Below are 25,294 nucleotides of genomic sequence, written 5' to 3'. Positions count from 1 at the left end.
AATGATGTGGTCGGAATCGTACAGAGGACTCTGCTTTTAGCGATGTCATGGCCAGATTTGGAGCTTTCAAAACTGGTATTGAACTAGAAGTTAAAGCTTCATGTCCTTGTTGTACACATGATCATGACAGGCTTGATCGTTTCAGAGGTTTCCCGAAGGGACAATTTTTCTAGAAGGCTGGCTATACCTATATAAGCGACAATAGAGTGATTCGAGGTCTTCTCGGCCTGACTTGTTTCTAATCTACTTGCCAATTAAGGATTGCATTTGGAAACACCAAATACCTTCGAGCTTCCAACACTGTTCTGGGTTCAAGAACGCAGACAGACTTGTTTTAAGACATTCAACAGTGAAAATATTATGTTACATTAATTCTAGGATCTGCTTCTGTTTTTTGCTGCCACTTGTATATATGTGTTTCAATATATTTTATTGTTTATTCATTGATATCTAATATATCTTGATAATGTATCTTGATACACTAATTTATCATATAATAGGTGGGCAGGATAAAGCCAACGGATAAAACGATATCCGTTGGTGTCATATGCGGATAGAGATGCAAATATCAAAGGTCAAGTAGGGACTACTTTCACTGTTTACAAGCAAACATGGCTACTGGGATAATTGGAGTCATCATGAACAGAATAGTCTTATATAACGAAAATCAGTGTCTTACTGTGACATAGCTAAGGCATTTTTACAAGTTTTTGCAACTTTGGAGATATAAATTGCGAAAGATGTTTAGCGAGGGCACTAGCCAAGCGGGATCACTTTCCCATCTGTACTTGTAGACCTCTGCGGCTTGGAACCTTTTCCACAAATTAAAATATGTTCGAATTGTTACCTTGTTTTGTTTTGTCGCTGTGTGTACATCTGACTGCGCTTCGTATCGTTATGACAGGACAGGCCGACTATCAACAACGTCTTGACTGTGGCCGTGACGTTTCATAGACTAGGTTTATAGCAGCCTCCCTTTGATGAATAGAGGTTATCACGCGAGTGTGATTGGGGATGGTAAATATCCTGTATTAGGAATAAAAATTGTATTTAGCGAGCCTTGGCGACCTAAATACATAGTGTTTATTCCTAATACAAGATATTTACCATCCCCAAACACACAAGCATGATAACCTCTTTATCATATAATATCAATCTTTAATTCTGTGCTTTAAAGTCGCTTTCCCTCTCACAAACATTACCTAAACATTGCAAGCTATCCTGGAATGCGCGCATTAATATTTATTACGTCACAGGGCAAGTGTCAGTCGGACAGTGACAGTAGCCAATTTAGTTCCAACTGAAATCTGTTTCTTATACAGTGGCGAAGCAACATATACGCAAAACAACTATTGTTTTTACTTGCCTTTCGCGGCAATCCATCGGTCTGTCCGCTAAAGTAACTGTCCTTTGTCAAAGGGAAGCTACTCTAACCCTAGTCTATGAGACGTCACGGCCACGGTCAGACGCTGTTGACAGTCGGCCTGTCCCGTCATAACGTTAAGAAGTGCAGTCAGATGTACACACAGCGACAAAACGAAACAAGGTAACAATTCAAACATATTTCGGCAGGAATCCAACTATTTTAATTTGTGGAAAAGGTTTTTAAGCAGCAGAGGTCTACAAGCACAGATCCCGTACTGATCCCGCTTTATCCGTTTTTTATCCGTTGGCTTTATCCTGCCGAGAAACCTAAAGGGGAGTCACTCTATCGGACAGACCGCTGAATTGCCGCGAAAGGCAAGTAAAAACAATTTTTGTCGGCAATTGTTTTTTATGCATATATTTGGTTACGCCACTGTGTAAGAAACACGTTTCTGTTGGAACTATATTGGCTACTGTCACTGTCCGACTGACACATCACTTACCCTCTGACGTAATATATATTAATGCGCACATTCCAGGAAAAAATGTATAGATAATATTTGTGAGAGATGGAAAGAGATTTTCAAGCACAGAATTAAAGAATGACATTTTTGATGAAGAGGTTACATGTATCACGCTTGTGTGTTTGGGAATTGTAAATGTCCTGTATTAGGAATAGACATTTTGTATTTAGCTCGCCAAGGCTGGATAAACACAATGTTTATTCCTAATACAGGATATTACCCATCCCTAAACACACTCGCGTGATAACCTCGTTATATGAACAACATGTAGTTAACTTTACTGAACTGTATCAAAACTTCAACGATGTTAAATATGCATCTTTTCGTGGGATACAAAACTCATCTATATGTCTCCTATCTTTAAATATCAAACCTACGATTTCATTGTTGACTATATGATTATAAATGTATCATGATTAATGATGTCAGTACCACACGAGAGACACAGATCAAAGACTGACAAAAGTGACACTTTGCACTTTCAGCGACGAAGTAACAGTTGGTCACATGAGGTAAAATGACTTTGTTTCTGGGTGGTACTGCGTTCGACAATTCAGTAGCAGTGATTCGTACATCCAGAATGAGGAATATCATACTTGTGTAACATTACTTAGGATTTATTCACATTATATCAGTTTCTTACAATTGAAAGTAACTAATAGAAACACTTTTAGTGTTGCTACATCCTGTTCATTCCAAACAACCAAAGTTCTTCAAAATATCGAACACGATTCACCCTGTTTGTGATACTTGGTTGGTTACGACCATACCAATGCTAGGTCTTTCAAATCAATGTGGTAAATTCTCGCTTCTGCTTTTCCTCACAAATTATACTGACACGTCGTGACATGATTGAGAATAATTGAAAAAGGGCGTTAAACCGAACCCCCTTTCCTGTCACTCTGCTATGGTAGATTAATCTGCTAATAATCCTTTATTTCAGTTTTCTAAGTACAGAAAAATGTCAATACCAATTTAATAATTGTAATGATTATTTAACCACTGTTTACCACAGTTTTAGAACATCCTGTTTTGACCATTAAACATAAACTTACTTTTTTCACTGTTTCTCTCCATCTTTACCTGCAACTGAGTGAAGTTAACTGCCTATTAACATTTTATCATGGAAGAGAATCAACGATCCTAAGCACACATTGTCCAAACCTTTTCCCCAAAACTGTAACAAAAATGTTAACCGCAACTCATAAATAGTCAGGTTTCAACAACTGTACCTGCTTTATGAATACATAGTTGGACGCCGGACAAACAGTCAGGTGTGCTAAAATGTATGAGATCATTCCTATATCGTATGTATAACAACGTACCTGCTTGGTGACGCGTTCCAGTTCCCTTTCAAGGTTTATGGCTGCGGGATCATGAAAATATTCTCCAAAAAACACTAAAATAGAAGGACGTGTATTTAACTGAAAATAAACTGGACTTCAAGACATTCACGAAGTATCAAAAACGAACGCCGTTCGACATGCCAGGTGACTATTCGAAGGTAGGTAATTACTGTACCTGAATCCTGTTTCTTTATCCAAGAATCTGAAAAAATAAAGGTGTTGTACAGACGTATTTTTTTTTAACTTTATTACATCATATACTTCCAGCCAACACCTTTTTGTCGAAAGTAGACTATATAGACAGCAGTAGTTGTAGAAACACAGTAACTCTGATCATGTATTCTGGACTGAAGCAAAGCAAACACATCAGGAAACACCTCGAACACTCAAAATCAAACTCAACTTCATTCATACTCTGCTTGGTTATCCAAGTAGAAACAACGACCCAGTAAACATCATTATTACTTTTACAGACTTGATTTTTAGAATTAAGCTCAACAAAACTATGCCATCATTCCAGATGTTTCAGAATGCAGTAAAACAATATCATTTGATTACTAAATGTTCTTCCTTACTAAACTAATTTACATTCGTGCCATGCTCTATTCCAGTGAAAGGACACTATTACATTGAGACCATATTAAAGATTTCGTAGTTATTCAACTGAACGCTTGTCAATCAGATGTCTTTGTATTTAGTGTTACAAAATGTTGACATATGCAACAAAACAAGTAGATTCTAAACAAGAGTCATCAGAAAGATGACCCCCCCCCCCCCCCCCCCCCCCCCCTCACCCCCGGCAGCTGTCTGTAAAGTAACCACCAGGAAATATGAAATTCTGTATGTAATGAGTCAGCAGTTGAATGTTGAATATATTGTTTACCCACTGAATGGTTTTCGAATGGACCCGAATGGAAATGAACCCGTTCCCCAATGGAGTCTAGGTCCAACTTCCCTAAAAATTGTAAATAATAAAAATTCGTAAAAGAAAATATCAAAAGGCACCACTTCAGTGTGTGCCTGATAGATTTACCAAGTTTCGATCAAATACACTGAATGGTTTTCGAATTCTGCCCCGGAAACGAACCCCATCCCCAATTGAGTCTATGTCAACTTCATTCAATAAAAATTTAAAAAAATATAAATTAGAAAAATCCCAAAATATCAAAAGGCACCACTTCAGTATGTGCCTGATGGTCTTGCCAAGTTTCGATCAAATACACTGAATGTTTTTTTAATACTGCCCCGGAAACGAACTCCATCCCCAATTGAGTCTATGTCCAACTTTATTCCATAAAAATTAAAAAAAACTAAAAATTAGAAACATCCCAAAATATCAAAAAGCACCACTTCAGTATGGCAAATACTATGAATGGTTTTCGAATTCTGCCCCGGTAACGAAACCCATCCCCAATTGAGTCTATGTCAAACTTCATTCCATAAAAATTTAAAAAAATAAAAATTAGAAAAATCCCCAAATATCAAAAGGCACCACTTCAGTATGTGCCTGATAGATTTGCCAAGTTTCAATCAAATACACTGAATGGTTTCGAATTCTGCCCCGGAAAAGGAAATGATTAAGGACGGACAGACGGACAGACGGACGGACGGACAGACTGGCTGACCGCTATTTCCCCCCACATTATATGCCGGGGGGGGGGGGGGGGGGGGGGGGGGGGGGATAAAAAAACTCTTATGAAAAAACGTTTTGTGGTTTTGAGCTCATACAGCTCAACTTTAGTATGCAAGGTTTATTAGTGTAGTGTAGTGTAGTGTAGTGTAGTGTAGTGTAGTGTAGTGCGGTGTAGGCCGTGGTGTTACCTGTTACACTCGCAGTTAGTGTAGTGTAGTGTAGTATAGTGCAGTGTAGACTGTGGTGTAACGTGTTACACACTCAGTTAGTGTAGTGTAGTATAGTGCAGTGTAGACCGTGGTGTAACCTGTTACATACGCAGTTAGTGTAGTGTAGTGTAGTGTAGTGTAGTGTAGACCGTGGTGTAACCTGTTACACACTCAGTTAGTGTAGTGAAGTAAAGTGTAGTGTAGTGTAGACCTTGGTGTAACCTGTTACACACTCAGTTAGTGTAGTGAAGTAAAGTGTAGTGTAGTGTAGACCTTGGTGTAACCTGTTACACACTCAGTTAGTATAGTGTAGTGTAGTGTAGACCGTGGTGTAACCTGTAACATACTCAGTTAGTGTAGTGTAGTATAGTGTAGTGCAGTGTAGACCGTAGTGTAACCTGTTACACACTCAGTTAGTGTAGTGTAGTATAGTCTAGTGTAATATAGTGTAGTGCAATGTAGGCTGTGGTGTAACCTGTTACGTACGCAGTTAGTGTAGTGCAGTGCAGTGCAGTGCAGTGCAGTGAAGACCGTACTCCCTCATTCTCCCGATAACTAGCTGACGAGCAAGAAGCATGATACAAGTCAGTTACTTCACCCACACTAGAACTATACACCTGACAATCAAAGATCAAGTCAAACAATGTGGTAACTAGACGAATCTCTCGTTAGAAAGAGGGATAACTAAAACGTGTGTTATTTAGCAACATATCACAATGGCAAATTGACACGGAGCTCTTACTTTTCTTTCAGATAAACAGCGAAAGCAAACAATAGTTATCATTGTTAATAATTCTAAGAATACTACCTCTATTACATCTTTGCCATAAATCCTGTATTTTGGCTTCAGTCACACCAACTAAAGTTTTCAGATTTTCAACAGACGTCCTCTTCACTGTCAATCACACACAATTAGTTGTTCCAAAATAGCATCGTAACCACCCAATCTATGACGTATGCAATGGCGGGAACCTCACTTTTTTCCCACATCTAACTACCACTGGTGCTAGAGGTAGGTGAATTGGGGAGGTGTTTGGGAGTACTTCTGATGTAATAGAGGTAGTTTTCTATGAATTATTAATAATGATAACTATTGATCGATAATTCTTATGAAATCTCTACCTCTATTACATCTTTGCCAGAATATATCAGAGGGACCCGGTGGGACCTGCCTTTAGCAACTCCCTGTGTAATTTGACAGTAATCCTCTCCTGGAAACCATAATGGATAATTTCCTCTGAAATTCTGATAATGTCTCTGAAAATGTGATACCTTCACTAGAATAACAGTTATATTTGCTGATCTTGTTTGTAATATTGATGTGATTTCTGGTCTATTTCTACTCAATATGGATGTAAAACTAATACCGTTGCGGACGTCACTTCCGGTGCTGACGTCACTTTTATTGAGTAATGACGTCTCTCAAGGCCTTTTATTGGGTAATGATGTCTCTCAAGGTCTATTTCTACCAAAGACGTCATTTCCTCATTAGATGGACCTTACCCTACCATTTCCAGTGCTGGCGTCACTTCCGGTTATTGTCTCACTTCTCGTGATGTCGTCACTTTTTATGAGCTGAGCCGGATCCGAGACGTGGTGTGGAATTCTGAGCCTGTGTATAACTTGCTGCAACGGTAGCGTGTGGCCTTGGTTATGTCCTTGTTGGGATGAGTCTTGCAGGATATAAAGAGTCTCCTTCGATGGCGTCTATATGGGTTTGTAGCCCAGAGGTAGAACTTGGGAGCTCTGAAGGGACATAAAAGTCCGGGTGATCCACTGTTGGTTCCAAAGCAGGAATGGTATAGGGTCTATGGCCCAACGAACCCATCGTGGTAGATTGATTCTTGGCTACAAACTCTGGGATTGATCTTAGAGTTATTGAGGTCCAATGTTGATCATTGGTGAGACTAGAAAAGTCCATAGCATGGAATTCTGAAACACTTGCTGCTGTCGCCATGGCAAGGAGGAAGGAAGCATTCCTGGATTTTTTGAGTAAGGTAGCCTAAGCCAGGGGCTTGTAAGGTTCCATGTCGGAATTTATTGTCCTGACGTAGATGTAGTAGAAAATCCGCTACCATTGGGATAGACATAGCATTAGTTATAATCCCTTGTCGTCTTCTCCACTGTACCATCAGTTGTTATTCATAAGGGATGATGAAGGTCTCCATTATCTTGCCACAGCTTCTGAGGCAAGCTCAGAGTATCCGGATGTCTGCATTTGCTGCGTGATAATTTCCAAGCAGTTAGATGTAGTTAATTTTTTTATAGATGTCATGGAAAATGCTGGACTTGGGTTGTCGTAACAGATCTCGATTGAGAGGTAACTGGATAGGTTCTTCAAATAGTAGTCTTAGTAATCTGGAAAACCACGCTCTGCTGGGCCACATTGGTGCTATCAGGATTATTATGCGATCCGTCTCCTCCACCTTGTGGATGACGTTGTCTAGGAGAGACCATGGTGGGAATGCGTATGCAAATGAACCCGTCCAGTCCATCGATAGTGCGTCAACCTGGTGAGCTCTTGGATCGGGAACTGGACTGACATAAGTTGATGGTTCTGGCAGGTGGCAAGTATATCTAGGTGTGGTGTGTCCCATAGCGTGGTTATCTAAGCAAAGATCTGGGGATGTAAACCCTATTCTGTTGCTACTATTTTCCCCTGGCAGAAAGGCTGTCAGCAGGGATGTTCAGTTTCCAGGTAGGAAGCCGAAGTAGGTCATTAGTTGGACCAAGAATATCATGTTCTGGTGTAACTGAGCTTCCTTTTGGTCTGGAGCCAGGAAATCGTCCAGGTATCCATGGATTCGAACCAGGTGGAGGTGGGCAAACCTGATGACTGGCTCTGTAATCATGGTCAATAGGCAAGGGCTATTGATATCCTGAATGACAAGACCTGGAACTCGTTACGTTGACCATTGATCACGAAGCATAGATATTTGCATGACGATTGGTGTATCGCGACGTGAAGACAGACATCTTTTAAATCGAGGCTGATAAACCAGTCTCCTGTCTCCTGGATTCCATCTGGAGTTTTTTGCGGAGGTACGAGGAATTTCTTGATGAGGATCTTTAGGTCAATTAGAGCTTCCTGACGGCCAGATCTGCTGCCACTAGCTTGGCTCCGACTGGATGAAATCTGAGTCCGACAGCTTGAGTCTTCAAGATAGGATGTTCCTTGAAGTGCAGTTTGTTTCTGTGAGCCGTACGGCTTATCAGTTGGCTGAACAGCTGGCAGTCTGGCTGTCAGGATAGATCGTTGATCGGTACGGTCGGCTGGGGTAGGCCCTTCACCCGTGTGTGCTGTAGAGACAGATGGCACTTGACCGGGGGACTTTTCTTAGCCAGAGGTATATGATTAGTCTCCATATTCCCCATTTCTTCGTTTAGGGCTGAGAATCGAGCCTCAAACATGGTCTTCGTCATCTGCTGTTGGCTGAAAAGTTGTTGAATCAGACTCATGGAGAGCGCAGGAGTTGATTGTTCAGCTGGAATGGGAGGAGCTGGGGTGGAAGCAGGTGTCTGAACAGTGTCGGCTGTGATGACTTCCACCTTCTTCTTGGCCGCTTCACGCCTCTTAGCCTTAGAAATAGGTCAGCTAACTTAAGGAAGGCTTTCTTAGGCGTATTGGCGCACTGTTCACATCGGTTCTCTTCTGTGCAAGACGTTTCTCAGCACTTCATGCAGTTAACATGAGAATCTCCCGTGATCATGAATCAACCACACTTCTTGCAACCGGGAGTAGAGGAGACTTCATTACGACCTGACAATCACACCAGTTAATACTCACGTGCTCCCGCTGGTCAACCAAAATTTATGTTTCATCATGATTCCATGGAAACGGCAAAAATTAAAAAAATCAGAATCTTCAAACTAGCAAAAGGCACAAGTACTCATTGTGGTTAATGTGTGTAGAAAGCTTGGTGAAGCTAGGGTGCATGGTTAAAATGGGCTGTACAAAAGCTCGGACGGAAGGACGGACGGACGGACAGACGGAACGCTATAATAATCTTAGATTAATGTGACTTACAACCAAGTGCTAGATTGTTACACTATTACAATAGGTGTTGACTCAAGCACACACAGGAAAAAAGTGAGGTTCCCGCCACTGCATACGTCATAGATTGGATGGTTACGATGCTATTTGTGTGTGACTGACAGTGAAGAGGACGTCTGTTGAAAATCTGAAAATTTTAGTTAGTGTGACTGAAGCCAAAATACAGGATTTATGGCAAAGATGTATTAGAAGTATAGATTTCGTAAGAATTATAACTGCTTTCCTGTTCTGTCATTTGCTTAACTTTGCTCGACACGACGACTTCAGTTTGATTCAATAACGTTTGCAAAGTTCCTGGCAAACCATACACGAAGATGACCTCATAGTGCATAACATATAAACGAAGCGTTGACTTCTAATAGGTCAGCTAATTACCTGGTGCTTAAATTACGTCTAATGTCTAGAGTTGAAGTGGTGACTATAAGCATGAATGATCTTTCCGTGAGCATTCTATGTACTTACCTATTGTAGTCTGGAGATAATCAATGTGGATCTTGTCTTCAACTAGAAACTAGAGAAACGAGAACAATATAAGTCGCAAACAGTCAAGTTGTATGTTATTTTGTTTTATCTTGTTTCTTACTACATATTTATTTTTCGTGTTTGCCCCTGTCTGTCTCATATTTTCACCTCTTTTATGCTGCACAGAACATCTTCCTGTCCATATATTCTCTGTTTAAACTCAATGACTTGAGGTTTCATCCTAATCGCCAGGAGGTCCCGACCGCCACACACTGTAACAGAAGACACCCGTTTACTTGTGAGAACAGTATTCCAAAGGATGAATGAAGGATATTTCTCATGGTAAGCAAGCTTAAAGAACAACGCAGCCAGGCACAGCATATACTTCTTACACCTTGGTATCTCACCATGAATGACACACTAGTTCATATAGCTTCACCATATGTTTAACCTCCTCATTCTCACCTGGTGAAAGGTCGTCAGCTGGAGGGTGTCGAAGTGCCTTTTTCTTTCGATCATGTTCCTACAATATTGACAAACAAAAATAAATAAATACAAGCACAAAACTGATAGTAACGCAAAGCCTTCTCACCATTGCATTTCAGAATAGCATGGCAAAATTCTCATGTGTATAACAGACTATTTCTCATCAAATGTCAAAGTGTACTTATTACTATCAATGGATGTTTATATCCATGTCAGTGAAATGATTGACCATTGTAATGAACGCAGTGAATGTGCTTTGGGGCAAAGCTATCTCTAAACAACAAACTAGCTAACAAGGCATAATCAAGCGAACCCTAGCGATATAACGACAGCTATAACTGCTCTGAAACATATGCAGCTTATATGGCAATGTGTCGATACTGATTTACTTGTAACCGGGCCCGAATACCACATGCTATTTGACCATTACATGCCAGAAACTTGCCGGGCAACAACGGGATAATGTCGGTTTAGCGACACTAACACCAGTAGGGATAACTATCACCATAGATAGTTCATTGATTCGGTGATGGCCCAAAGCCAGATCTCTGCAACTGGGCCATTATTGATACAGGCCTAATAATAGCTTCTTTACCGTGTCTGTATTTAGCCAGTACAGAGAGATAATATAGTTTTAGTGTATTTTTTGAGAATCTTGACTGAGGATGTTGTTTGTTTGACGACTATAAAACACATGTCAGACCAAAATCTGTTTGATAATAATTTAAAAACGACTGCTTGATTATGTTAAGTTTTAATGGCATAATATGTCCTCCACGAATACGATTCTTACAGATCAACTAAAGATCTTTGCCTGATGTTTACCTTGCGTTTTTAAATCCCCAAACCCAGGCTAATATCCGAAAAGGAAAGACATAGGTTTTGTTTATAAATAGAAATCTGTTATCACTGGTAATAAACCATTTTTTGAAGTTCGAGTGACAGAAATGGCTCTAAAAGGCCCAGCAGGACTGAGCAGTGAATATTCTGAAATAAGTGTATCTGTGAATTTGAAATTTTCTTGCTGTCATTAACTGTCGATGTTTTAGCAAACGGAATACCATCTTTACAATCATGTATTCTATATTGACAAAGTTTGGTTTAAGTTAATGTTAGCGTATGTGGGACCGTAGGCTTAACGATATCAGGTCTGAAAAGAACCAGTATTGTACCAGTACCTACTGAAGCCAGTGTGAAAAACAGTACTGAGCCAGGGATGGAGCGGATTCTCACTGTTGTAATTGGGCAAGAAATGGTCCAGTTATGCAGTGTCAATGGGATATGTTTTGAATGGGTTTACGTAAATGTCACAGTTGATGATGAATACAGCCTTTGCCCTTGACAACCCAATAAATACATATTATACAACTATTCAGCATCACTCACAGTCATGAAGCGCTTTATTTTCACGGAAAGCAGCCGCAACACATCCATTTCTTCAAAAAGGAAGTTTATCTGTCTTTGACATTCATCTGGAAAGTAATGAAATGTGTAGACACACAGTACATCCCATAAAGCCAAAAGCATACCACAACCCAATAACATTTTGTTTACCAAGGAATTTAGACCCATGAAGATCCGGGGTGGAATAGGTCTTCAGCCACGTATGATTCCTGTAAAAGGCGACTATGCTTGTCGTAAGAGGCGACTGACGGGATCGGGTGGTCAGGCTCGCTGACTTGGTTGATGCATGTCATAGTATCCCAATTGTTTGGATCCATGCTCATGATGTCAATCACTGGATTGTCTGGTCCAGACTCAATTATTTACAGACCGCCGTCATATAGCTGGAATATTGCTGAATGCTGCGCTAAGAAACATAGAAACAAACAAACCAAGGAATTTAACATCATCCCACCGGCTGTATGTTTTGCCCTATAATGATCAAAGCAGCAAAACCCCTCACCCTTGTCAATGGAGACACTATTATTGCATTTTGAGAACTGTGATACTGTGATACATGTCATACCAAACCTGGTACACGTGTTACTTCCGTCTCATCCGTCAACATTTATGGATGTTATAGATACCCTTACATGTTGGAAAATATAACAAAAGGTACTGAATAATTTAAATTATGCATTCATGTAAAAGTATATTAAGCTTGAAGGTACGGTACGTTTGCGGAACGTCTGGAATATGTTGTAAGGATTTTCGAATTAATTTGATATCGGAACGATACGATATTATTAACATGAAACCTATATTTCAATTTTATGTTTCATGAACTCACAACTCTCTAATGCATCTATCTGTCCTTTCACGGTGTCCACATCCTGAAAAATACAATTATTCCATCATTCATCTCGTTGACCTAAATACACCCTCATACACTACATACGCATACAATCTGACATAGATAACTAACCACGTGTAAGACAGTCATCAACGAAGTCATGATGATTTTTGTCGTCCATGTCAACCAAAGCCTCGCGGTAATGTCTTAAAATCTATAATCATTACATGCTGCAAGATTCATATCGATGTGAGACCACCAGAGACCATATTGAAAGCATCTATGTATACTTACTCTTTTCATGGCTGTTGTACGCATCTTCAGGTTTGCCAATTCTTCTTGAACTACAATGGAGAAGGATTGTTATTAAATGTGACAGAAAGCAAATACTTGGAAGTTTTTTTAAAACAATCTGAAGTGGTATGGGTTAGATATAAATGTATGTTTTCCTGTTCTACCTCACAAAGTTTCCAGATTCCACTTGACAGAAAAAATCCATAGACATTGAAGGTAACAACCGCGGTGAGCATCTTTGAAGGTGATGCACAGTTTACGAACCTACCTCGTATATGGCCCCTTCCATGTATCAAAGTAACGAATGTTTTCATCTTTTATAAGTACATATTACATTTCTATCTCTGTGATTCTTTCATAAATGCAAGAGTGGTAGTATGTCTTTTGTCTTTTAATGTATCCCTGTAACAGTATCTAAAAATGGAGACACTTGGATATGATTGAAACATGAAAACTATTTGAGCCCCAGCCAACTTAACAGCCAGATTAACCTTGGACTTTTTTTAAACTTACGGTGTTCCTATTTATTTTAGGAATAATCTGAATCGAATGATTCAAATTTGTGCGCAACCGTGGGTATGTGTATGTGCTCTTAGTTTGAGAAAAATAAACGAAATTGAAATTAAATGATGAAGACAACAGTCATACCTAAAATGGTAGTTTTTAAATATATATTAAGTTACAGACATGTCAGATATACTCACTGTTTGTAAATCTCCAGCGTGAACATACTGGGTAGTTTCTTGTCACGTTAGTTTCATCCACGATGACTGTATATGATGACATGTCCAGCGTACCGAGTTCATCGGCTGATACAGCTGGCCGATACACTTTCCTGAAGAAGTGATTTAATAATTCTAGTGCAACCATGGTATTATTAAGTGAAATGATAAACAGCTTTGTTTGTCAGAATTAGTTACCTTTTCTAGCCATTTCATCTGTCAATTTGAATTGGTATATGTTTCCACTTAAGCGGTGCTCATTCGAATTGTATATATACCTGAGTCTATCCCTCTCTTCCCGGGACTTACAGACCAGAAGTGTGTCCCCCAGCCTGCTTAGTCTCCTGGCTACCTCCAGCATCAGCGTCGTGGCTCCAGTACGTGGTCCACACATCACCTGAACGTCTCTACTGTTGATGTTCTCAACTAGTATAATACATTGTTCTCTTGTAAGAAATCTCAGACTGTCATCATCTATTTCCCCACGCTCTGTCATCAACGACTTTGTCTCTGCAACACCTGCCCAGAAAGCGTTCAGGACTTTGCCATACCTGGTAGGATTCATAACCAGTGAGTCCTTTGTGACAAAGTGTGATGACTTTGTTACAAGTCTGTCTATGCGAGCTTTAAAGGACACAATGTTGTTTAATGTCGAGGCAGGTAGCACTCCATGTACTGGGTGTACACATTCGTTCATGAATCTACTGAGTGTTACTGTCACTCCTCTAGCCACAGACATGTTATACTCCAATACTTCCTTTGAGAAGGAGTCCCCGTCAACCAGGGTGAGGACCAGGACAGAATGTCCAGGTAGAGCGATGAACGCATCACATATGACATGACCTGCCAGGGCCGATGTAGGGATATCAAAGACGGGAGCCAACGATTGAGATATGAACACAACACCTCCTTGTGCATCATATTGATTGGTACGTTTGTTAACTGCATCGTTGCATAGAAAGTCAAAAGCACCATTGTCCAAAAGTTCTAAAAGTTTTTCCTTAACTTCTTTCAGGGGTGTTTCAATGTTGCTTGGTAATATGTTCACTCCTTCTGAAACCATACAGTCACGTTGCAATTGTAGTTATTGATACAGATGCAGACGGAATCATACAATGTACTCTGCTTTTTTGTCGCTTTTAATTATTTTGATGATTTTGTGTGAATAGTTGCTACTTTAAAATGAAATTCATTTTGTTCCTCATATGCTAACATGTACATGAAGACACATACAGCCGCCACAAGAGTGCCTGTAACATCATATAGATTTCCTAATGGAATTAACTCGCACATTTACTATGTAATCAGCATGTATTCCATGTACAATGTACTAATTTCATATTATTGAGGGAATCCTGATAGGATGCTTTATGTATGCATTTTTACGAACATATGTAGATCGTGGTATTACATGAACATCAAGTGAAACATTAAATATAGACATGTTATTTATCATCACTTTATCAAATGATGTGAAATACTAATATTACCTGAATTTGGATATTCATGATATTAGTATTTGTATCCTGACACAACACGTTGCAATTTATTTTTTCACTTCAATCATATAACACAGAATCCAAAATGTGCCTCTTCTACACCTGGTCCCAGGCCAGATAAGAGGTCTGGAGCGCTTCTTACCGTGAAGTCTGAAGCTCTACAACATGGCTGTTATCTCCGACACTGTGCTGGACCTTGGAGCTGCTAGGACTTGGTTGATGGCTGCAGTTTACCCTGCTACAGAGCCACCACGTTCGTAGAAATGGCAAGTAGTTAGTCATTAAAAAAAGGCATCGCCTACATGGGACCCAACCTCTCTTGCCCTGCAGTAGTCAGTGAAAGAATATCCTTTGGTGACATGGGACATTCAAGTGGAATTCCTCTGTGCCCACACAATGGCCTGTGCTTCTCTGATAGAGAATTTCACACCCCGTTAACACTTTTGTGGATGTTCCCCGTGTGAATCAAACATCTTGATCTAAATGTGCCTGCCTCCACTAATGAATTGTGCATGGACTGCTTTTCCGAGCATGGAAGACGTTTTTCCTGTGATCTGTTTAGTTCACGGAATCATAGTTTCCTGGGCCAATGAGGCGCAACCGAAAGTTCTTAAATTTCATGTCCATCAACTTCAGCAGTACTCTAGGCAGTAGCGCCTACAGTGGAAAAGGCATGGAGCTATTCCCAAAATATGGCCATTGGTTGTGATCTCAGGCCAGTACTAGTGTATCTGGGATCTGGAATTTTAGACACAAACACATGAAGCTGATGGTTTTATCATGCAGCGCCCAGATCGATGTGCATGTCCAGGTGTTGACATATCAACCGAAGCAGTTGATTTTCTGTTGGAGTGGACTGGTTTCGCCTTGATCGGACGTCAGCGACGACATTTGTAATGCCTGGTATGTGGCGAGCCCTGGCCTCCAGTGGTGGGCTGTCTATCAACCTGTATACCTGGAATGTACTGCCAAATGTGCGCTGACGTCAAGAGTCCAAGCAGACACTCACTGACAATGATGAACCGATATGTCCTGACTGAGAACCTGCAGAATTATTGTATCTCGGTCGTCTTACAACTGGCACCATTAGGAGGCCCTTGCTGGTGTTCAACAGATCTCCTATGAGCTAAAATGACTGAAATGAAACCAGGTCTCACATTCTTCTTTCATCTGTCAATCTTGTGTGTACATGCAGTATAAGGTCCTTAGGAACTCATTCCTAATGAGTAATATATTCAGGAATGGGTCTCGTATACCTCGCTAAATGATGACCACGCCACGATTGGAGAGACATACAGTTGTTGTCTCTCTTGCACGGAAGTGAAGCATCTGTAAAATAACCAGCTTCAGCAGAACATTATTGACTTGATGAATGATCAACTTCAAGAAACCAGGATAAGTTGCAACAAGACACTCACCTTCTCCTCAGTGCTAAACTGCATGAGCTGATCTCGAGATCTAAAGGTAGTCAATGAAAGCTGCTGAATTATGTCTTAGCGATACCCAGTCATTAGCCTGCCACCAACAGGAGACACTATTTCTGTGACAACAGGCGACTGCACACCCCAATTGTCCAGAACTGTTAACAAGTCATGTATGATTAAATAAGTTTCTGCTCAGCCTCTTTCTGTTCTGGTGAACTACATAGCCCTCGTTGTCACACTCCGGACTCCAAAGCACTCTTTTTTTCCATGGAGGGTCATGGTGCCAAGTCAACAGGCAGGAAACAGGGCCTATCAGCAAGGTTGTCGTCATGACCACAAATAGTCAGGGTTAAAAACTGTGGTGATTGGAGAACAACATGATGCTTAATCCCAGTCTGGCGTCCAATGAATCCCCAGGATTTAACTGTGTGTCAGAAGGTGCCACTCCTAAGGAGAATGCCAGTTCTGAGTGAAGCGACCCTTCTTGATGGAACGCTGCCAAACAGCGATGTAGTCGTCATGGTTGTCTCTACCCTGGACACTGCAGTCCGATAGAAGATGTTGTAAGAATGGAGTTCACTTCGTTAGATGCTACTTCTTGCCTACCTTTCTCCCTCATCAACGCCTGCTGAGTAGTCCTGATATTCCATAGATAGTCATCTGGCTTGCCCGTAAAATACAATATATTACATTCCGTGCATAGGGAATTGAACTCAGAGCCAGATTCCCTCCGATCAGGACAGAGGGGAAATCTTCTTGACTTGCCCGAGCGACAAGAAAAGCAAATCGCTGCATACACAGGAGAAGTACACACGTCCTCGTGGATACTGGTCCCTTCCTCTCGAAAATTCAAACGATCTGCCGTGCTGTTGACATTAAATGTATGTTTATATGCACGAAGAAACATCATACAATAAATAAAGCTAGTCGTCACCGCGGCAGCTGTGATGAAACAATAAGATAGAGACAGAACGATTTTGGTGGAAAAATACAAAAACCGTGTGCAGCCAAATTTAACATGCGCCGAGCATGTCATGTAGTAACCTCCTATGAAGGTAATTGTGAAGTTCCCTTCATCAAGAACGCATTATGAGACCGATGTTAAAGGATATAATTCCACAAACGCCAGCACCTTAGTATCAAGGAAAGTCAAGGGCAGATAACTCAGATTGGTAACCAAGGACAACGGGCGCCCCTGGTTGTAGAAGAGGCACGTATTGGCACACTCTTGTGCAATGATCACTTAGCATAACACCACTGTCACAAGCTAATTTACCTATCTCTTGATCAGACTTCTCTTGATTGTAAACAAACACACTAATTCTAAAGTCAGAACAATGAAAGCTTTTCAGTACGATTTACAGATTGTTTTGAACACTACTAACTGCACTTTTGATGAGTATGACAATGTATCTTTACACATAAAAGTTGGGGTATGTCTTTCTCTCCATAGGGCTTCAATGTCTGCTGTTTTAGTTTATTTTCGGAATGAAGGTTCATCATTTCATGATATATGTTTATCTTAATGTGGAGACCTTTTACATATTGTAAGTTGTTGATTAGACTGTGTAAGCCGCGGTAGCCTGTGGCAGAGTTTCTAGGTTTATCGCAGGAGAGTAAACTTTTGGGCTCTGTGATATACAGGGGAAAACGAAAATTGCCATATCATGATATGTGTTATGATAAGAAATACTTCCATATGTGTGTTTCATTAACGTTTGAATGTTGCGCAGATATCTGCATATACACAACTTTGATTGTTGGACATGGTCAAATTTATTTCTGATGTCACGAATTCTTTGTGTAAAGAGTTCATACAGACACTCTGAATTAATACCTTGAGGGATGTAGTAATTCCTGATATCGAAGACACTGTTTCCAATCTGCTTCAGGCTCGGTCGAAAAAAGTCATTGGTTTCCAAAGTGAAGTTACCCTCATCCTCTTTCACGATTTGTTTCTTGAAAACAGAAGGAATCATGGTATGTTATGAGAGTCACCTTGCAAATTGCCGTTACTAATATGATTTAGTCATAGAGTAGATTTGGATAAATGTCCTAAATGGGCCCTAAATAAAAAATGATCAGATGTGTCTTAAACAAACTGATTCATACATAAACTCTACTTACAGGGTAGATTTCTTTAAAATTTATTAGATTTTTTGAGTAAATAATAAGCAATAAGAGGCATGCTGGTTGTGGGATACAATATCGGCCCTTGTTTGCCTGGTCTAAGCCCGCCTAATGTAACCACCCAATTATAGATAACATATATAAATGTTTCCTTAAAGGGCAAGTAAACTGAACAAAAAATATATTTCAATTTTTGTTGCGAATATCATTTTTCCTACATGTACATGTACATATAATCTATTTCCTAGAGAGAAAATTCATGAATTCATAGAAAGTATAAATGTCAACGCAGAAGTGCTGAAATCACACCCTCCGTAATCCACTTCCAAAACAAACCCTTTTGGGGGCGTGACCTTAAGCTACCAGCGCAGAGGTGCGTTACAAATGTTTACATTCGCTGATATGTGGCTCGTTTGAATGTTTAGAACACAATATGATAATTATACATTGAACGTCTGCTGTAAACCTCCACAACTGTGCCTTACTGTGCCAGCATGCCCATAAGATCAAGGTTGGTACTTGATTTAGAACTCAAGTAATTTAGTTTCGCTGCGGTACTGTGGGGTCATTGGAATGAAAGCGTCAACATCGCTTTCATATCAGTACAATTCTGGGAATCCAACTTAGGAATTCATATCCAGCGAACATCCTTTACTTGTAAATTGGAATACTCTAAACATAAAATATCAACAATATATACTTAAAATATTTATGCAGGCTACTGTCATTAAGTTTGCAAAAACTGTAAACATGTCGGCATAGTGACCATAAACGTGACATCATATGAGATTGTTTTACAACAACTAAAACACTTGGCCACCTTCTCAATAAACCAACGTTTGTAGAACATGCAATACATACCAACAACTTCCACATTTTAGTGACAGTACTGTTAATGCTGTGGACTGAAAGAAAGATATATCAGTCAGTTGTTCTGTACGAAATTAATCATACTCACCCAAAACATTGTGGCTGTTTTTCAGGACAACATATCAGTCGATTACGCCCATGGAATTTCAAATTCAGGTTATCTCTTCAGACATGTATTTATAATTCACTAACACAAAGATGTAAATAAAGATATAGAATCATGTATTTGACGTCATTTTGAGTTACATGTATACATCATTCCCACAGAGTTTACCCATTTTGACCATCGGACATCAACATATTGACCCGAAATTGAGCCCATGGTACTTGGCACTAAAGTTCCAAAAACTAGAGCATTAAGCATCTTTATTTTCATTAGAAAACTCATATTACTTGTCTTGATGTAAATACAAATGTAAACTTTCAACTGATGTATTGAAGGAAAGGGTCACCCCATTTTGGCGGGGATATTAAACGTGATCCAGCTCAATCCATCAAACTGTTCCCGAAATTGAGGATGAATGAGATTGGTTTTACGCAACTTTAAGCAATATTACATCCCATTATGCCGGGGAACACCCCAAATGTGCTTCATACAGTATACCAATTTGGATATCCGAATCTTATAAATGTCATAAATGTCTCACACCCACCCATCAGCGAGTCGTGTTTTCCTGGCGAGTTAAGCTTTTACATTTCTAAGGAAGAATATTGGATATTCTAGTTATGGAACGTAAGTGTATAGTACCAAGGGATAGGAAATGATGATGTCACCACAGTATCGAATTATAAGTATCTCGGTGTCCAGTTTTCCTCTTCTGGCTCGTGGAGTTTAACTCAGAAGACATAAGCCCAGCAAGCTTGGAAGATGATTCAAATCCTCCAGTCTAGACTAGGTAAATTCTCATACCTGCCACCAGATGTCTGTTTCAAAATTTTTGATGTAAAAGTGTTACCAATTTTGACATATGCATCGGAAGTTTGGGGATTCCATGCATCACCTGACATTGAAAATGTGCACAGTAAATTCTGTAAATTGACTTTGGGTTTGAGTAGAAACACACCAAATAGCTTTGTAAAATCTGTCTTGATGAGAAACTCCGTCAAAGTGTCACATTATTTAAAAATTATAAATTTGGCTTCGACTATTGATACAAGATAATAATTTGATTTTGAAAAAAACATATAGTTTTCAATATAAAAGGGCAGAGAATGGCAACGCTTGCTGGGCACTCAAGGTTAAATCATTGCTGTTTTCTTACGGATTTGCAGAGGTATGGCTACAACAGGGTGTTGGTAGATCTGACTTATTCTTACATCAGTTTAGGCAAAGGAGCGTAGACATTGAAAATCAAGTCAATCAATTTTGTTCTAAGCTTGAATTGTTCTCTGCAGTAAGGGATAAATTTTCATATAATAACTGGATTCGATTAATTGATGTAACATTATTTCGAATTAATATCTTGAATTTTCTCGGATCCAATCATCGTCTTATGGTTGAAACAGGCAGATATCATAATATACCAAGACATGAACGTTTCTGTCCCCTCTGTGTTGTCAGTGCTATCGAAGATGAGTTCCACTTTTGTATGGTGTGTCCGTTCTATCTTGATCTGCGGTCTAATCTCATACCCAATTATTATCACATGTTTCCAAGTCGTGAGAAAATGTTCTTATTATTCAGCTCTACTAATCAAAGTATTTGCAACAATTTAGCAAAATATGTATTTCTTGCTGGTTAGAAACGTAATTCCATTTTCAAGGGAATACCTGTGTCATATAATTAACTCCAATATTAACAGTTTGAACACTGCATTGTAAATCTTATAATTCAGCGCTCTGTCACATTTATATGCCATCATGCTCTGCACGTGTATAATGGGCCGGTGGCCTCATTACCTGAATAAAAGCATCATCAGTACCAAGGGATGAAGTTGTATAACCCCATGCGCAAAATTAGGAAGTATCACAACAAAATGGGAAAGACCCATTGGAATTTACATACCCGTGTTTGTGTAAATACTACGATTTGTTATTTGTTATTTGTTTATTTGAATTTCAAAGCTCTTGTGATTTCCAATGGTCTATGTTTAAGTTTACAACATATTTCCTGGGTGTGTGACATTGAGGACCAATTGTCAATCTTTGTTTAGTTCATCCATAAAAAAACAACTTGTCACAGTGGGAAGAGTTTCTGGACGAAATGCTTTCCAGAATTAAAACGGGTCACATATCAATAAAGATCTTTGAACGAAAATTAGTTTATTAGTGAGTATTAGAATATTAATGTGGCAGCCTTATGCATTAAGTCCATACATTGTTAAGGGTATTCAACTAAAACGGTTTGCTGGGATAGAGCCATCAGGAAGTTGACTATTTCTTGTATACAGATATTGATTGACATGTACTTACCTTCGTTGTTGTTTCCTGTGCATGTGTGTGTTGATGTATCCTAGGCATTAGTTCTAGTAAATGCACGGAACCATTCCTTGACATTCATTCTTGTGACATTGTCTGTATTTACATCATACCTGTAAGCCAATGGTCCCTTTTTGTCATAGAACACTATTCCTGTCACTGGCCTCACGGATACCTGAACAACTGCCTCTTTTGCACCTGCAGTTCCTCTCTGACAATTGAGTCTCTGAGTGTTGTCCACGTTCGTTCTTGAAGGGATTAACCGTACCTGTGCTACATCAGCATCAGTTGATGCCCCACCATCATAGTCACAAACAAGAGTATTCTCCTGTATCCTTTGTGCTAGTGTATCCTTGAAATTGTTTTCATCAGTGATGGTTACTGGCTGTGGAATCGGTTCCTTAGAATCATAACCACAATTACCATGGGTCACCTTCTTCTCGTGTATGCCATACAAAAAAGAACCCCCTCCTTCAAGTTTGGAAAACGCACTTACATACTCCGTAAGGCGGACTTTGTGAGAGATGCAATCAACTACTTCATCTGCTTTGACTTTCTGTGAGAAGTGACTTTTGAATTGGACTGATCTACTTTCTTGTAAGCTTGCTAGGTCAGATGTAGAGGCAACTCCAGGAAGTACATGGAATGTCTTGTTGTACACTTTTCTTTCCTTCAGAAATGTTCGGACTGATTCAGCAGTAGGGTCTAGGATGCAGTCATCAAGAGCAACCTTGGTGTTAAAGTCGGAGGTTGTCACGGTTGAAGCTGCAGACACGAACAGAACTAGAAAATCATGGAATTCACAACATTCTTCAAGATCACTTAATCTTTGTTTTCTATAAACATCAGGGAAGAGTTTTCCATCGTGAATCAAGGAATTTAGTTTGGTATCTGCAAACTCATCAAATGCACCAGTGAACTGATCTTCTTTTGCTAAACCAACGAGATGAATCAATATCGACCCAGAGTTTGAGTTGCGCAAAGCTGAAACTTTATTTAACAACTCATTTGCTTTTTGTTCTCGCTTCTGTTTTTTCTTTTTAGGATCTTTTTCTTGCTTTGAACCATATAGGTAGCTCACATGAATTCCCATGGACAGGACGTGGCCATCATAAGAAGCATATTTCAGGAACTCAGCAACTGCTTGTTCACGTCTTGGTATATATTCACTGAAAGATAAATAAAGTTTTACCATGGATACCCTAGCAATAAAAAGATATAAAGCAAATATTATTTTAATTTAAGCCTCATCCATAGAAAAATATTCCCTAAACTATATGATTGGGATAATATTGTTGTGCACTGTGTACACTCTATGTGAATATGAATGAGAGCCTAGCAAAAACCGTTAAAAGATGTAACATTAGGGGCTAAAACAAGGACTGGTCAGTTCAGAGTCAGTTTATCGGAGTCTCCAGTATGGAGACGTCGCGTTCCTCATAATAAAGTAGTTGACATCCATAAATTCTCTCTTATGTGTATCACCTCTAAATGACATTCAAAGATCTGATAATTGATGCAAGTAGGCATGATTTGCTCATATTGCTTCAACTTTTAGCTTATGAGTCAGAGCGTTTAGACATGAACATATATTTGAGCACATCGCCTTCACATTAATGATGATCCTTCTAATGAAGAGCTGTGAAATCAGAAGGTGTAACAGTGTGATTTAACATTATGTCTTTTAATGGGCACTGATTACAAATGAGAAGAATTGAAAATTTAAAAACAGATTTTTCAAATAATACCTCATTAACAAATGTTATAAATGCATGTGCGATGATTTCATACAATTTACATGTCATGTGTTCATTTAAATTTTGGAAGCCTGTATAAGTCTGTTTGGACCACTAACCATTATTCTAGATGGCAATAGGTGCTCAGGTTCTCTTAAGAGCCAACTTATTTGCTACCAAGGTACAAAGTACACGTTTCAAGATTCAAGATGCACTTATTGCTTATACAACAAACCCACCAACTGTGGTACATTTGCAATAGTATAAATGACAAAATAAATACATACACCATCGAGGTGACAGTTACAAATGTTTTTAATTATCTAATATTTAGTTTGGTTTTATAATTATTAAGCAAATTTGCTTTTCAGATTATTCCGATTTGGACGTTAAATATTTCTTTAGTGCGGGTATATTCGATCATTGGTATATTCAATGACATTTGGTGGTGAAGTGCTTTATAAATAATTACAGAGTGGAACTCATATCCATCAGGCTGTCATTGTCTGGTCGCAATAGGAAACGTGTGGTAGAACTTGACAAGGGTTAGCGAATGTTTCATAGTCGAGTGAACATGAGCTACATAATGATTGTTTTTGAGATGTACATGCAGTTTTGTAATCAATTATTAGCAATAATCACAAATCTACTCAACGCAAATCAGACTGTTCTCTTGTCAACTCAAACCATATCACAACTAATAGTATGCAACAATTCCGTGTTACCACCATATAACCAGATAAACCAATTTTAGTGTTTTCTGTTTAGTCCTGTATCAAACTGATTATTTTCTAGATGTACGCATAAATTCTTGATAAAAATCGAATGCAGTGCAAGGGACATTTTTGCGTTCGTGCATTTTCGAAATTACGCACAATGTAAGTGTGACTTCAGCCTGAAACAATGTATACAGAAATAGAATCACTGTGGTTCTCGCGATCTCAAATTATCCACCCTACTTTGTAAAACGAATTCATGTGAAGTATGTTTGATAAGAAATGAAGCCAACGAAACCACCGAACAACAAATGTAATACTACAAACTTCAAACACCAGAGTACAATTCCGAGTCACTAAAAAGTTGTGTGCGGCGTTAATCACAACACACTTTTTGAAACTGGAGCTCTGTAGCCTTTTCAAATAGAGACCATATACATATGTCGCCCAAACCAACTCACTCACTCTGTTTCGAATATGCAGCAGACACTATATACACTACTATCCATTAGAAAGTATACCAACTAAAATGTTTTCCACTATTTTGATAACTTAAAACCTCAATGGAAATTGAGATTTAAATATGTCGCACGGATACAACCAAATGTAAACGGTGACAAAAAGCAGCGACAAATTCACAATGTTTGTGAAAATGTTTGTGTGCATTTTGCCAAAACGATCAAGCAATTATGCCACGTTTAACCGCTATACACAGGGAGAGAGCCGTTGGTATGGCGCAACAAGGGACCACGCACGCCGCCATTGCAAGAACATTTGGATGCACCCGTGTGACAATTTACCAGATTGATGAAACGTTTTCAACAGGCAGGACAGACATCAGACAGGCGTAAAAGTGGGAGACCACATGTGACCATGCCCTTTGAAGACCCCCTTATCCGGACCTTTCATCTCCAAAACCACTTCATTACAGCAAAGGCAACGGCAGCTACGGGACTGAAGGTCAGTCGTCAGACAGAGTATAGGAGAACCAGAGCATGTCGACCCTACCGACCCTAACAAATTGACCTGGGCCAGACGAGTTCGGCGTTGGCAAGTGCAAGAATGGGGATTCGTCATGTTGTCGGATGAGAGTACATATTACTTGTACAGAAGACAGCGAGTATATAGATGAGTAGGTGAACGTTTAGCGCCAAATTTTGTTCCTCATGT

General features: G+C 39.4%; 1 protein-coding gene across 4 annotated transcripts in view; it reads right to left on the bottom strand.

The window, feature by feature from the left end:
* LOC124113164 overlaps positions 1-25,294 on the bottom strand; it is a 145,552-nt gene that overhangs the window by 63,753 nt on the left and 56,505 nt on the right. Inside the window, exons 4-17 of one of the 4 annotated variants that reach the window (XM_048390513.1) lie at positions 21,667-22,841; positions 19,246-19,282; positions 18,092-18,212; positions 13,610-14,384; positions 13,314-13,444; positions 12,610-12,659; positions 12,313-12,355; positions 11,466-11,551; positions 10,059-10,116; positions 9,762-9,865; positions 9,594-9,642; positions 3,411-3,437; positions 3,215-3,288; positions 2,945-2,978 (exon numbers count right to left, since the gene is read on the bottom strand). In XM_048390513.1, coding sequence (XP_048246470.1) covers positions 2,945-2,978; positions 3,215-3,288; positions 3,411-3,437; positions 9,594-9,642; positions 9,762-9,865; positions 10,059-10,116; positions 11,466-11,551; positions 12,313-12,355; positions 12,610-12,659; positions 13,314-13,444; positions 13,610-14,384; positions 18,092-18,212; positions 19,246-19,282; positions 21,667-21,689 — 1,612 coding nt within the window. In that variant the 5' untranslated portion in view covers positions 21,690-22,841. Of the gene's footprint in view, positions 1-2,944; positions 2,979-3,214; positions 3,289-3,410; positions 3,438-9,593; positions 9,643-9,761; positions 9,866-10,058; positions 10,117-11,465; positions 11,552-12,312; positions 12,356-12,609; positions 12,660-13,313; positions 13,445-13,609; positions 14,385-18,091; positions 18,213-19,245; positions 19,290-21,666; positions 22,842-25,294 lie in introns of those variants that run through there. The other 3 variants (XM_048390514.1, XM_048390512.1, XM_048390515.1) reach the window with 3 other exon arrangements.

The sequence above is a fragment of the Haliotis rufescens genome, unplaced genomic scaffold (assembly GCF_023055435.1).
Source record: "Haliotis rufescens isolate VD_foot unplaced genomic scaffold, xgHalRufe1.0.p SCAF_9, whole genome shotgun sequence".
NCBI classification, from domain to species: Eukaryota; Metazoa; Mollusca; class Gastropoda; order Lepetellida; family Haliotidae; genus Haliotis; species Haliotis rufescens.
This window is presented reverse-complemented; position numbering and strand designations above follow the sequence as displayed.